This window comes from Bufo gargarizans, chromosome 4 (assembly GCF_014858855.1).
Source record: "Bufo gargarizans isolate SCDJY-AF-19 chromosome 4, ASM1485885v1, whole genome shotgun sequence".
NCBI classification, from domain to species: domain Eukaryota; kingdom Metazoa; phylum Chordata; class Amphibia; order Anura; family Bufonidae; genus Bufo; species Bufo gargarizans.
In genome coordinates this window covers 118,490,430-118,506,380 of record NC_058083.1, presented here as the reverse complement: position 1 = coordinate 118,506,380, position 15,951 = coordinate 118,490,430, and the positions used below count along the sequence as shown (strand labels likewise).

The 15,951-nt window shown below is 42.7% G+C and overlaps 1 protein-coding gene across 1 annotated transcript in view; it reads left to right on the top strand.

The window, feature by feature from the left end:
- LOC122935883 (putative serine protease K12H4.7) overlaps window positions 1–15,380 on the top strand; it is a 101,880-nt gene extending 86,500 nt beyond the window's left edge. The window contains exons 6-9 of the mRNA XM_044291803.1: window positions 3,201–3,402; window positions 6,130–6,220; window positions 10,091–10,299; window positions 14,880–15,380. Of these exons, the coding sequence (XP_044147738.1) occupies window positions 3,201–3,402; window positions 6,130–6,220; window positions 10,091–10,299; window positions 14,880–14,989 (612 nt within the window). The 3' untranslated portion in view covers window positions 14,990–15,380. The remainder of the gene's footprint in view (window positions 1–3,200; window positions 3,403–6,129; window positions 6,221–10,090; window positions 10,300–14,879) is intronic.
- Window positions 15,381–15,951: the final 571 nt, after the last annotated feature.

The following is a 15,951-nucleotide window of genomic DNA, read 5'->3' as shown; positions in this document are numbered from 1 at the left end:
TCACCTATTATCATTTTGGGGTTTATTCAAGAGTGGGGATTTCGTTAGCCATGTTTTAAATCCAATTTTATATTTTTTAGTTCTTTTAAACATATGTATTTGTACTGGCCTACAGTACAATTTTTATCCAGCCGACCGCCTAATGTACCTCCAGCTACATAATCACTTGATATTTTCTGTCCGGTGAATGCATACTGTTTGGGGCCTGTACTCCAGTGGCCTACAGTAAAAATGTTATCCATTTACTGTATAATGTACCTTGAGCCACAGAATCACCATTTCTTTTATGTCAGGTGAATGCCTAATTTTTAAGACCTGTACTCTCGTGGCCTAAAATAAAAAATGTTTAGGCTCCAGCAGGGCATGTTTCTGAGAATTTCCCTTTTTAAGACGCATAAAAATGTCCCATGATTTAAGATGCCTACTTTTTGGGTGGAATTTTTGTCATTAATCCCCCTCTAGTATGTCACTGTCCATGTTGTGGGACTATTTGTGCATTTGTGCACTTCTAAGTATTTGGTGGCTACAAATATGACCTAAAGGTTTTTCAGGTTCGCCTGCCATTAAAGTGAATGGGGCTGGCTGCGAACTTGCGGTGCGCGAACGCGATCAAATGTTCGCGAACCGCAAGTATCGTCCCGGACGATGTTCGTCCATCACTATATTTTTCAGTACTTATGAAAATATACATCCAGTGATTCACATACTGTTAACTCCTCTCAGAAAATACAAATGTAATTAATTTCTATATGGGGCAGAATAGGAGAAGTACTGAGTTACTACAGCCATTTACTTCCTCCCTGCTGTCAGCTGTGTCCGTAGATAAAGGATATGAAAACGATATATCATATATAGGACTTGTTGCTTCTTTTTTATTCTTTCCCCATTGACTTCAACAAAGGAAGAAGTATAATGTGATAATTGCTCCAAATCAGCTTTGCCAATTTCAGCAACATTTCTATTAACCTTTTTTAATAAAAAAAACAAAAAAACAACACTTAGATTCAGGGAAGTCTTGGGAAGTCCAACTGCTGTGCTCATTAGTGCCTGAGTTGGTGGACAACAAGGAGGGTAGAGTGTTCAAGACATCTTAATTTGATGAGCTAAAGGTAATATTGCGGTGCCTGATGATCAGACTGGACAGACACCTATTAGGCCTCTTTCACACGGGCGAGATTTTCACGCAGGTGCAATGCATGAGGTGAACGCATTGCACCCGCACTAAATCCGGACCCATTGATTTCTATGGGGCTGTGCACATGAGCAGTGATTTTCACGCATCACTTGTGCGTGGCATGAAAATCGCAGCATGCTATATTTTGTGCGTTTTTCACACAACGCAGGCCCCATAGAAGTGAATGGGGCTGCGTGAAAATCGCAAGCATCCGCAAGCAAGTGCGGCTGCAGTGCGATTTTCACAGATGGTTACTAGGAGATCGGGATGGGGACCCGATCATTATTCTGTGTTATTCTTAACACAGAATGCTTAGTAAAATAAGGCTGGAGGGGTTAAAAAAATAATAATAATTTAACTCCCCTTAATCCACTTGTTCGCGCAGCCCAGCTTCTCTTCTTCTCTGCTGTGCAGGAGGAAAAGGACCTGTGGTGACGTCACTGCGCTCATCACATGGTCCATCACATGATCCATCAAAAAATGTTTAACCCCTCCAGCCCTATTTTACTAAGCATCCTAAATTAAGAATGCTATTATTTTCCCTTATAACCATGTTATAAGGGAAAATCATTAAAATCTACACACCTAACCCAAACCCGTTCTTCTGGGAAGAAGTTCGGGTTTGGGTACCAAACATGCCGATTTTTCTCACGTGCATGCAAAACGCATTAAAATGTTTTGCACTCGTGCGGAAAAAACTTGCATTTTCCTGTGACGCATCTTATATAGGCAAAATCCATGATGCCCGTGTAAAAGAGGCCTTAGAGTGGCTAATGCAATGTACTGTATATAGGGGAGGAATGATTGCTACTTCAATGGTACACCCCCATTTGGTTTGATTATTGGCAGCACATCCCTGATTTCACAGAGTAATATGCGTTCATTAATCGAGCATCTTTTCTTTCTGAATAGATGACATTTGATGCATTTGCTTATTTGTTGTCTGATCTGCATCACCATTATACGGGATAATAGAGAACGAGTATTCGTATAAATGCTTGTTCCTGATAATTTGTTAAAAATTGGGCAGTGTAAGTAAGCCCCAAGAGGTGCAGTATCTGCATATCGATCACCATGTTTCACATAGCATGTACAAGTGTGGCCATGCAACTTTGGCAGTGATTGGCATGCAGATCCTAATGCCAGAATGCATAATGTATGGGCAGCCTAAGGCCTCATGCACACAAGTGTGTGTGTTTTATTATTTATTTATTTTTCTGCATGACCACAAAAAAATGTAAATTTTTTTATTACAGACAAGGATAGGACAATTCTATTGTGGGCCAGACATTCGGTTCTGCGGAATGCACACCGCCTCTATCATCCGTATTTTTCGGATCTGCAATTTGCTGTGCGCAAGCGTGCTCTTTTCTGCCACTTATTTAACACTTACTGGTAAGAGGTTTAGCTTCAGCCTCTGCAAAAACAAAGTAAGGAATGTACATTGGTACCAAAAATTAACCCTTATATACAACACTAAAATGCATTAATTATTCACTTATTCACAGTCAGGTTGAACCTATTATCCGATTGTCCTCCCCATGCACATTAGTATATTGTTGGACAAATCTGTTTCTTACTGGACCGGCAGACAATCTAATGTGTATAGGGAGCTCCCGGCTCCAGAAGGAGTGATGGATCAAGTGAATTGAGATCCTCCCCCCGATCTTTCTGTTCTCATGGGAGAGAAGCTCTTCTATGTGTTTCTCACCAAACCTGTACCCTGTATTACATATGTGGACTCACCATTTTATCTGTCTATAACACTCGATGTATCAAATAATGATCATGTCTGAATGTGTGCCAGTCACTAGATGGCTTAATTTGATCCTCAACTTGTGCCTCTTCAGCTTTTGCAAAATGAAAATTCCCAGCATGCCCTGACAACACGTAACTGCCAGAGTATACAGGGTGTTGTTGCTCTACAAGAACAATAGAACCACAGATTAATAATTTAGAAGGACTATCTAGGTAATATAAACTGATTCATGTGTATTATATTTGTCCATATGTTTCTTTTTCTAAGGGTGTGAAGGGTGGAAATATAACTATCCAAGTGGTCTGTGACATTATGTCCAATGAATCCTTTGGCTCTCCATATGACAGACTTGTTGAAGTTATCCAGAGAATCATGAAAGCCCGAGAAGAAAAGTGCATTGAAGCAAATTACCAGCAATTTGTGAATGACATGAACGACATCCACTGGGAAGGGTCACCTTCATCTGGAGGTAAAAAGAGCAGTATACCCTTCATACTGGTAAACTAGCAATGGTTAACTAAACCTTTTGACACATGAATCTGTGCAATTTCTTGTGAAGAGATGGACAGACTGCTCTATCTCTGTGATCCTTAGATGGATGGTGCCTGTAGGTTTGACACTATGATGAAGCCCAATGCTATTTGCCCATCGTGATGTAATATTCTGTGAGAGCCTTTAAGAACAGTCATTTGACCTTTTATGTAATTTTGGACAAAGTGTTACTGTGACCAAATCATAACAGACCATGAATGCTGGTATTGAGGAACGAGGAGGACAACATTTGGATACTAAATATATTCAAATTTACCCATAGTATCTATGGTTAGGTCAGAAACACCTGAAACCCAAAATCCTCTTTAATTTTATATGGATAAACCAAAGATTAGTGCTGTAAGAAAAAGATTGGTAGCGCATTGAAAAAGAGAATTGGCAAAAATGTGGTTTATGGGGCACATTTATTAAGACCAGCAGATCCTACGCTATTTCTAAATGTAGGACAGCTTCCAACCTGACTTACATTTTTAGACCACTTTTTTTTTTTTTTTTTTTTTTTCAATGCCTAAGCCTTCCCCACCACACCCACAACTTTAGACCTGGTGTGAGCGGGGATAAGTTGTGGATTGTGGCGCAACTAGGTTTTTAGGCATATTTCAGATTGATTAATGACCCCCCCCTCCCCCCCATGTCCTCATTATTACATTGTACAGTTCTTGGTGTGATTTATTTGTACAACCAAAAACATTTGGGTAATACATAATGTAAGAGCAGTAATGTTTAAGGGCTGGGGTGATATAGAAAGGAAAACGTAGAGGAGAATAATATTTATTATTCTATAGCACAGATATACAGTATTCCTTAGCCCTTTACAATCGGTGTACAATCAGAGGGTACACATTTACACCCAAAATCGGACATTACACAGTAACAAACTAGTAAACCAGGGGTGCACAACGTTTCCTGGTTGGGGGCCACATTGCCAGACTGAACCAATGACGAGGGCCGAAATTAAAATTTAAAGGTGTATTAACAACTGAAAGTTTGTACTTATGGCATATTGAACACACATTATATACCATTAATGTCTAATTACACTTCCAGGACTCCCATCTAATGGGAGAAATTTATGAAAATTACATGTAAGCAGCCACAAGACATAGGCATACATGTCTGTTACCAGATGGTTGGGGGCCGCACAGAATGGCATCAAGGGCCGCATGTGGCCCCCGGGCCGCAGGTTGTGCACCCCTGTAGTAAACCATTCAAAGAGGAAGAGTGCTTGTTTTAGGATTGTCCAGCCAACGAAATCGGGGAGCGCTGCAATCTGTAGCTTCTCCCCACTCACGCCATGTCTAAAAAAAGTGGGCGTGTCACTGGTGGGGAAGGGGACGGGTCGGAAGGCCTGTCTCACCAATTTCTACACCTGTTTTAGGCGTAGAAAATGGTCGGAATGTAAGATGGCAAGGAAGCTGTCTTACATTTAGAAGTGGCGGAGGATCTGCCAAAGTTATGTAGAGGCTAGCGCCTCTTCATAACTCCGGCAGATCCATTGCCAACTTAGGGGTTTATTAAGACCAGCATCTAAAACGTTAGTGGTACCTTGGAACCTAACCAGAGTTCGGGAAAAGGTTTTCAACAGTAGAAATTAACTTTTGAAGTTATTACCTGAAGTCTCGTGAGACTTTGCAAAGTAATAACTTCGGTTCATCTGAGCCAATACATTCTAATACTGTATGGCACGCTCGCTCCGTACAGTATGCAAACAAGGTTTTATGCGAATCAACTTCGGATTCGCTCATCCCTAATTATATACACTCAGTTATGAAAATCCTTGTCTTCAGACCTCAGCCAGTGAAGATTAGCAGTACAAGGGCTCATTTACACAGCTGTATCTGAGGTCTAGTTCTCCTTCTGTATTTATTTGCACTAATGGGATTGCATTTTGCAATGAGAACTTTTTTCCTTGACTTTCCTTCGCTCTGTCACAATCCGTGTCCATTTCTTTGGCAAAAAATAAAGTCTGGAACTTTAGATATGTCTTTTTGTAAAAGAGTCCTAGAATTGATATAATTATGGTTAGAAAAGTTTTCACTACTGATCGCAGGGGTCTATCCTCTGAGATCTCCACCGATCCTGATCATGAAGGGGCCAATACAGACAAGCCTAAACTTTGCATTGCTCTGCAAATCTGCACAAGAGAACAAGAGTCTGAACATGACTTTATTTCAATGGCCAAGCCAATTTTCTTTCTTTTTTTTTTTTTTTCTTGTCTAGTCCTTTCATCTTTGCCTCTGCTCTTTTCACATGCTATTGACTGTAACGTGGAACCACCTCAGTAAACCGTAGCCTTAGGTCCATGACCTATGTTCCTCTTTGGTAGAACATAAACAGATATGTTTATTTTCTCATGAGAGTCAAAGATTTCAAGTTCTATCCCTTGGTAGATTTGGATAGAAGTAGTAGCACACATCTGAAAATTGAAGCCTCAGTTCCGTCTTGCTATAGTATATGTGAAACCGCCATGTGGTTGTCATTACAAATGTTATTTCAGTTGCACTAAAAGGAAGTATTAAGCTGCCAAAAATACACTATGGAGAAAAGTTCTCATGCATCTGATTTCTACACTGCTGTACATGTCACTCCTATCAGTATAGTCTTATTACAATGTATTCAAGTCCTTGTCTCTATCTTCTTTTAGGTAGACAGTGGATGTACCAGACATGCACAGAATTTGGATATTTTCAGTCTTCAGATTCTGTTTCTCAACCATTTTCCGGTTTTCCATTAAGGTAATGTTTAGTGTGGATTGCCATATAAATTTAAAGGGCATCTGTCAGCAGATTTGTACCTTTTGAAACTGACTGACCTGTTACATGTGCGCTTGGCAGCTGAAGGCACCCATGTTTGTCCCATGTTCATATGGCTGAGAAAAATAAGGTTTTAATATATGCAAATTGGCCTCTAGGTGCAACGGGGGCGTTGCTGTTACACCTAGAGGCTGAGCTCTCTCTGCATCTGCTGCACCCTCTCCGCTTTTGATAGAACCAGGCAGTGATGACCGTTTCCCTGACTGGCCCAGTCAATCAAAGTGCAAAAGGTGAGGCAGTTGCAGAGAGAACAGAGCCTCTAGGTGTAACAGCAACGGCCCCGTTGCTCCTAGAGACTAATTTGTATATATTAAAACATTTCTCTCAGCAATGAGGGCACATATGAACACAGATGCCTTCAGCTGCCAAGTGCACATGCAACAGGTCAGCCAATTTCATAGGTACAAATCTGCTGACAGATGCCATTTAACATGTACAGGGCCTGATATGGGGACAAGAATTGTGCTTTTTATTTTTGGACTTGCAAGAACATTAAATCCTATGTTTCAAAAGTCCTGCTTGCCTGTCTGTTACATTATTCAGTGACATTCCTAACAAGTACTACGGCGTGAACGTCACAATGGTTACGATACACGATGAACCATATTACTTTTAAAATATAATCTCTTCTATTCCATAGTTATTACAAAGGGAAAGGGAATCTGCAAAAACAGACATTATCTTAAACATATTTGTTTCTTCTAATTTCCAGTGCCGCTATCTAAGTTATAGAACACATATCATGAAATGGTGCGGTTTTTACACTGATCCCTCACAATAGGCCAATACCTCTGTAGAGATCACTTTTAATAAGGGCTCATGCACATGGTCGTTGCTCGCCCGCGCCTGTATTGCAGCCCGCAAACAGTAGGTCCACGATATGCGGGCACCCGCCGTGTGCACCCCGCATCACGGATGCAGACCCATTCCCCTAAATGGGTCCGCAATCCGAAAGGTTGGCGCAGAACGGAGGCACTAAACCTCCGTGGGGTTTCTGTCCGTGCCTCAACACCGCAAAAAAGTAGAGCATGCACTACTTTTTTGCGGTGCAGACAGACCACACACCCATTCAAGTTGAATGGGTCTGCATCAGTCTGCGGAATCCGCATGGACCACAAATTGCGGTTCCCAATGCACGGAATGGCCGATCAATGGTCGTGTGCATGAGCCTAAAGGTAACGTCTATTATACAGCTGGAGTCGGATAACACAACTTTGTCTTTCCCTCCCTGCTCGAAGCCGCAGAGCATGCTCACAACCCCTCCTCCTATAGAGCTCAATAAATTAAGTTCTGTTTCTTGTAAATAGGATGCAATTGACAGCAAGAAAATATAAGCATTATAAAAAGAAAATGAGATCAAACATTCCCTTAAACAATTTAGCATTGTCGGTGTCTTCCAGTCTGACTCTCATGAGCGTTATCAGAGCATAGACTACATCTCGGTGCTACATTTATAAACAAAAAGTAAATGTTGGTGATTCCTCATGAGCAGATTGGCCCCCTAATTACCTACAGAACTTTTCAGTTTACTTTAATTCATGGCTGTTCATGTATTATTATTATTTATTATTATTATTAATAAATATATATATATATATATATATATATATAAATATAAATAAATTATTTTTTTGGGCATGCCCTTAGGCTGAGTTCACACCAGCGTTCAGCCTAAGGGCAGGAGAACGGAAAGGACGGATTGGGCACATAACTGAGGCGAGCGGAGCCTACGGACCCCATAGACTATAATGGGGTCCGTTAGGTTTACGCTCAGAAAATGATTTTGGAGCGGAGACAAAAGTCCTGGAAGCAGTGTCTCCCTCCCCCTGTGCTGCTGCTGCAGCCAATGGGAGGACAGGGAACAAGAGGAGGGGAGGAGCTATGGCCAATGCGCCACCAATGAAGTCTCTCATTCATATACTGGAGGCGGGAGCTGGCTGCAGAATCACATAGCCGGCTCCCGACCTCTATGAGCAGTTCTACGGTAGTTAACCCCTCAGGTGCCGCGGATCGCAGCTACCGCTCATAGAGGTCTGGAGCCGGCTATGTGATTTTGCAGCCAGCTCCCGCCTCCTGTATTAGAATGAATGAGATTTATTTTCATTGGTGGCGCAGTGCGCCAGCGGCCCCCCACCCCCACCCCAGTATTAACAATATTGGTGGCGCAGTGCGCCCGCGGCCCCCCCACCCCAGTATTAACTAACAAAATTGGTGGTGCAGTGCGCCCCCCCCAAGCCCCCCCCCCCTGCAGTATTAATCATTGGTGGTGGTGGCCACAGGATCCCCTCCTCCTCCGATCGGAGTCCCAGCAGTGTAATGCCGGGGCTCTGATCGGTTACCATGGCAGCCAGGACGCTACTGAAGCTCTGTCTGGCTGCCATTGTAAGCTCCATGCTGCTGTGTGCACAAAGCACAGAGCAGCAGGGACAGTGTGAAGTCCTATTCACCCTGATAGAGCTCTATCAGGGTGAATAGGACAAGGGTTCTAGTACCTAAGGGGGCTAAAAGTTATTAAAAAAAAAAAATAATAATAATAATATTAAGTATAAATGAAAAAGAAAGATTTACAAAAAAAATATATATACACATTAACAATAAACATTCATTTTCAGCAGGATTTTTTATTTATTTTTTTTTAAATGAAAATTCACATAAATATCTGTATAAATTAAATAAATTGGGTGTCGGTGCTGCGCTGCCTCTGCAATAGTGAGTGCAGATAGTGATAAGAATTTACTGGTGCCTGGGGTCAGGGGAGCTCCACTAGTGTCAAAACAAGCCTAAGCCTGGTTGGCAGAGCCTCAGCCAATCAGTGCTAAGCTTGTTTTCTCCTCCAGGATGTCATGCTGTCAGCATGGATGTAAATGGTGGGTCCTCTGTGCAGCATAGGAGGGCAGAAGAACACGGGGTACATAGGCATGGAGAGACTCCACTCTACTGTGCCCACCCCACCTTATTGTGCCCACCTATATGGTTGATGGAGAAGGGGTCCTCCCCTCAGATAGTTTAGTGTCATTTGTTACCTGTGGTGTTTCATAGAACTACGTCTCCCACCTTTATCCACTTCGTCTACAATGTCTCGTCCCTCAACTTATTACCTTGGTGCCTGCAAAACCAATCTATTCCCCTTGGAATTTAGGCCATAAGTGTTTAATAAACATTGATCTCTGTACGTACAATATTTACAGTTTTCCTGAATTTGGGGCTCCACTTTCAAATTTGCCCAGGGCCACACTTTGTCTAAAACCGGCCCTGTCCCTTTTAAAGAGGACCTTTCACTACAATAAAAAATCTAAACTAAGCATACAGACATGTAGAGCGGCGCCCAGGGATCTCCATGCACTTACTGTTATCCCTGGGCGCTGCTCCGTTCTCCTGGTATAGGCTCCAGTAATCTTCATATTTTCGGCTCAACTGGGTGGAGCCTGCTGGAGTCTCCTTCTCCCAGGCTGGAGTGCTGGCCAATCGCAGCGCTCAGCTCATAGCCTGAGAGGTTTTTTTTTTTCTCTCAGGCTATGAGCTGAGCACTGCGATTGGCCAGCACTCCAGCCTGGGAGAAGGAGACGCCGGCAGGCTCCACCCAGTTGAGCCGAAAATATGAAGATTACTGGAGCCTATACCGGGAGAACGGAGCGGCTCCCAGGGATAATAGTAAGTGCAGGGAGCTCCCTGGGCGCCGCTCTACATGTCTGTATGCTTAGTTTACATTTTTTATTGTAGTGAAAGGTCCTCTTTAACACTTCAAGGCTTACCCATAAAACTGTGCATTACAATTGTGTTCACTTTCTGCAGTTACCATGTCCAACAGTGCGCTGATATTTATGGGGAGGCCTTCACATTATCTGTGATCACTGATGCAGTTCAGCAAACAAATGAAAATTATGGTGCTCTCAATGTCCAGAGCAGCAGAATAATTTTTCCAAATGGCCTGATTGACCCGTGGCATGCCCTGGGGATTAACACAAATCTCAGCAGCGATCTTATAGCCTTTCCAATGCAAGGTAACTATTTTCTATATAATTTATCTTCAATTGTTAATTATTGAAATCCATAAAGTAAATGACACTTCATTATTTTTTTATTTTTTTATTATTATTGTTAAGTAAGTTAATGTTATACAACCACTTTTCTCCTCCCTTCTGGAAGAACAGTAAGACTTTGTTATTGTGATATAAGAGTCCTAGAAAGCTGAATGTCAGTGCCTGCACACTCGAATGTGAAACTGGTTAGTTGCTTTAAAGGTTCAAACCACTAACCCTACTTGGGAACAAAGTTAATGGTGACATGTCCATATATAAGCCAGAGGAGAGAGTGACTATGAAGAGTGTCTCTGGAGGACCTACCATGTCAATGTATTGCGTGTTCAGCCTATTCTTTCAGTGCGCAAAGTGTAATGTTTTATTTAGCCCTGTGGAGGCACTGTTGGGAAATGAAACACAATAAACATGCAGCCTGGTCCCCCTACAGATAACAGCTGACATATGGAGGTCCTTAAAGGGGTTGGCCACTTTCTGGCTACCTGTGACCAATGTGTATGTAAGATGGCTATATGACACTTACTAATAAAGCCTTTGTTTATATTCTGTTCCGTTTGCTATAATTCATAGGCCATGCCCCCATTGGGGCAAATCTTCTGTGCTGTCTGCATGGATGTCCTGTCCATAAGATGGCTGCTGACGGAGGGTCATGAGATCAGGCAAATCACTTCCATGTGATGTCTCCTTTAATGAAGCACACAGCACCTGCACTAAACTCCCAGCAGCACAGGTAGAGATGGCAGGTGCAGAGTATCTGAATAGAGCAGACTTCACATGGAGGTGATTTGCCTGGTCACATGACCCTCCATCAGTGCCCATTTTATGGACAAGACCTCTGGGTGGAGAGCACAAAATACTTGGCAAACAAGGGGGCATACCTTGGGAAATATAAAAAAACTAAGAATTTCAAGGCTGTATTAGTAACGGCCATATAGTCATCTTACAAACATTGATGAACCGTAAGCAGAAAGTGGTCAAGCCCTTAAGGTTGCATTCATACAACCATGGTATTTTTTGAGGTCTGCAAAATACAGATCCACAAAAAATACAGATGATGTGTTGCATGTAAAATGGACAAGAATAGGACATGTTCTATCTCTTTTTGCGGGGCTGCAGAATGGACATACAGATGCGGACAACACATGGTGTACTGTCAGCATTTTTTGCTGCCTCATTGAAATGAATGGGTCTGCATCCGATCCGCAGAAAATGCGGATTGGATGTGGATCAAAAATACTGTCATGGTATCGGTGCCATAAAGGGGTTATCCAATAGTACAAATGCCCACCCACAATGCCCGTGCCCCTCCTATAGACGATACCTCCCTGTTGCATGGATCAAAATATCTGGTTACGAGGGAAGCGGCCAATAGCAGGCCACGAAGGTGACCAGTCTCCCTAGCATCACCTGCGATGCTAGGGAGGCTGGTCATCGACCTATGACACTTCACCTTTTAGGTCTTTATTTAACGTGTGCAATCAGGTTCGTAATGATAGACAGTGTACGGCGATGACTGATTTGTGTCCTGCTGGATACTATGAGGAAGCCACGCTTAAATCCCCTGCCACATGCATTCCCATTTAAAGGGAATCTGTCACCAGTTTTATGGCCTAACTAAGGCTGAGTTCACACGGGCGAGATTTCCGCGCGGGTGCAATGCAGTAGGTGAACGCATTGCACCTGCACTGAATCCTGACCCATTCATTTCAATGGGGCTGTGCGCATGAGCGTTTTTTTTCATGCATCACTTCTGCAATGCTTTAAAATCGCAGCATGTTCTATATTCTGCGTTTTTCACGCAGCCCTGGCTCCATAGAAGTGAATGGGGCTGCGTTAATAACGCATTGCATCTGCAAGCAAGTGCGGATGCAATGCGTTTTTCACTGATGGTTGCTAGGAGATGTTGTTTGTAAACCTTCAGTTTTTTATCACGCGCGTGAAAAACGCATCAAAACGCATTGCACCCGCGCGGAAAAAACTGAACAACTAAACGCAATTGCAGCCAAAACTGACTGAACTTGCTTGCAAAATGGTGCGAGTTTAACTGAACGCACCCTGAACGCATCCGGACCAAATCTGTCACGCTCGTGTGAACTCAGCCTAAGGCCTCTTTCACACGACAGTATGTCCATTTCAGTGTTTTGCGGTCCGTTTTTCACGGATCCGTTGTTCCGTTTTTTGCTTCCGTTGTGGTTCCGTTTCCGTTCCGTTGTTCCGTTCCGTTTTTCCGTATGGCAAATACAGTATACAGTAATTTCATATTAAAAATTGGGCTGGGCATAACATTTTCAATAGATGGTTCCGCAAAAAACGGAACGGATACGGAAGACATACGGATGCATTTCCGTATGCATTCCGTTTTTTTGCGGACCCATAGACTTTAATGGAGCCACGGAACGTGATTTGCGGCCAAATATAGGACATGTTCTATCTTTAAACGGAACGGAAAAACGGAAATACGGAAACGGAATGCACACGGAGTACATTCCGTTTTTTTTGCGGAACCATTGAAATGAATGGTTCCGTATACGGACCGTATACGGACCGCAAAAAACGGCCCGCAAAACGGAAAAAAAAAACGGTCGTGTGAAAGAGGCCTAAGGGTAACATAACCCATTGACAGGTCTCTTTAGCAAACGCCACTTTCTTTAATTGACTTAGCCATTTTGCTAAAATCTTGTATTGCGCAGCTCTGATGCATAATGATGAGTCCTGTGTATTCATGAGCTGCTGACTCTCCTCGCTCACCTGCTGCTGAATCATAGACAAAACTGTCAATCAGAGGCAGGTGGGTGAGGAGAGCCGTGAACTCATGAATATGCCGACTCTTTGGCTGCGCTGGAGATGTTGGGATTCAAAAGTGGGGGCAGCAAAAACTGGCTTTAAAGAGAATCTGTCAGCAAAGTGTAACATTTTTTAAAACATAAAAATTCTATAAATTAGAGGACAAATCGTTCATCTTGGTCAGTCCACAATCCATTCGGCCTCGCAGCAAAGGAGGGACAAATGTCTATCTGCACCACCACTAGGGGCCTAATTCTCTGTAAACTCCTAAAAGTTAATAATCCTGGATTCCCATTATGTTGCTCTTTACATGACTAACCTAGTACATCCCTTGCCAGTTCTTAATGAATAAATGTGTTCATGGAAGCATTTAAATATATTTTATTTTTTCAACATAATAGAATCGGTGGGGACGTAAGATGGCATACATGACAAAATCAGATTGCATGTAATTGACTTGCCAAAAATGGATCGGGTGCCAATCTTAAATATTTTCCCACACCCATCTGGGTGCCAAATAAGCAATGGTCACACTTCTGATTGCTCCCCGGTACAGTAGTACATAACCAGTTCTCACTAGGAGTACGATATCTACCCCGATTAACTAATCTCTGGAACAAGATAATTGGGGGTTGGCTTGCCCGATCTGCCAAGGTATTATCTTCCACAATCCTATGCCAATGCTTGTTTTATCTGATTCTCCAGATGGTTGTACCTAAATGAAAACACAAACCTGTTATCCTTTGGCCATATAGTTTTTAGAAAAAAAAATCCAAGATCTCCAATTCTGATTTAACAACTCGCCTTCACCGTATACTGTCTACCTTTTCCCAATTATGGACCTCATTACATGTACTAAAGGGGTTTTGCCATCACATACAATGGGGGCATATCGCTAGGAGCGGGGAAATTAATGGATGGTGCACTGCGCATGCGCAGCCGCCCTCCATTCATTTCAATGTGGCAGCCGGAAATAGAAATAAATGGGAGCAGGGGCCGCAAGTGCGCGGTGCGCTCCCATTCACTTGTATGGGAGCAGTGCTTTGTGGTGGACGAAACCTGGGGTCCTCCAGCCACAGCTCTCCCTGCTCTGTTTTCCTTGTAGGTGCATGTCCCAGAGTTGGGACCCGCACCTGTCAGACAATGGGGGCATATCTTAGCGATATGCCCCCATTGTATGTGATGGGAATACCGCTTTAAATAAAGACCTAAATGCTTAAGTTCCATGGAGCCATTCTTTTGGACTGTACATGAGTCTTCACTAGCATTGAGCACTTGCTATCAGGTGAACGGCTGCTGCTACTTATGAATTGATGGTGTGTAGTGCCGATTTTGTTTTGTTTGTTAGTGTAAGGCTACTTTCACACTAGCGTTTTTTTGCTGATCCATGGATCTGCAAAAACGTTTCCATTACAATAATACAACCGCATGTATTATGTCTTAAATAGCCATGACGGATCCGTCTTGAACACCATTGAAAGTCAATAGGAGACAGATCAGTGGTGGGGGGGGGGGTCAGATGAAGTATCAGTGTATGGGGTATCACAGAAGAAGAGGAATCTAACAATGTGATGAACCAAATTCTAACAACTTGTGTTGATTGGTCTTATTCAGTATTTATATTTTTAAATTACATGTTCATTATCAGAAGTGCATCATGCTTTACATTAAGAGTTGGGCATAATCGCCCATTGATCCAGGCAGTAACTTTCACTATGTAATATGTCATAGTAATATACCCAGATTTTGTTTTGTTCCAGACGCTGCTCATTGTGCAGACATGTATCCGGCCCGCCCTGAGGAGCCTACAGTGTTACCTGCAGTACGGAAAGAGATATTTGAGCAGCTTATAGAATGGTTACAGGTATAAACCTTATACAGAAAGTCTGAGGTTTATACAGTGCTGCTGTACGACACTGATTGTTGGTTTCTTATGCTGTAAAGTTATTTTTGCATTTCTCATATTTGTTGATCCGATTAGATTGCATACCTTGCCATAGCTCTCCATTCTGGGAGCTGTAGTTTGCCAATATCTGGGGAGCCGCAGGTTGTCTCAGATAATACAGAATATCTTGGAATGTCTGGAACATTCTGGAGACCCTGCTGATGGCGTTCAGATTTTTGGATAATTTCTGTGTCAATATGACCGCACAGCATGTGTCTTTATTCAGCTGTTTGTATAAACTCCTTGGTTTTTGATCTGGCGTAAATCTTGTTTAGTTAGAGTTCCAATAAACTTGCAATTTATTTTTGCAAAATAACTAAGTGTTGTGAGTGTTTTTCCATCCTCTGAGTATCCATGCGGTGTTGTTTTATTCTTTGGTAATAAAAATATTCTCATCTGCAGACTGGGATTAAAGTCAGTGAATTGGCTATTTTTATTTAAAGCTCAACCCTTGCAGTATATGTAATGTCCCCCATAGTGGAGCAGGCGTAGTGAAGAAAAAGTGCTCGCCGGCTGGGAACCTCCTTACTGTGCCTGCGCCGCATACATCACAGTACACCCAGAAGAACGAAGCTGGCATCGCTGAAGAGGAGAGGGTGTACTGTGATGTATGCGGCGCAGTAAGGAAGTCCTCAGCCGGTGAGGTGAGCGTCCTTTCTTCACTACACCTGCACTGCATACTAAAAGGCTAAAGATTTCACCCGAACTCAGGGTCAGGCAGGATAACGTGAACATTGCCTGGCCCTGTCAATCAAGTCTAGCAGGGCGTGGCCAGCGATGGGAGAACAGAGCCTCTATAGGAGCAACACATTATTTATTTTCTAGAACAGGGGCACATAGTGAGATGGGACTAATATAGGTATGTTCAGCTTACATTAGCACATCAC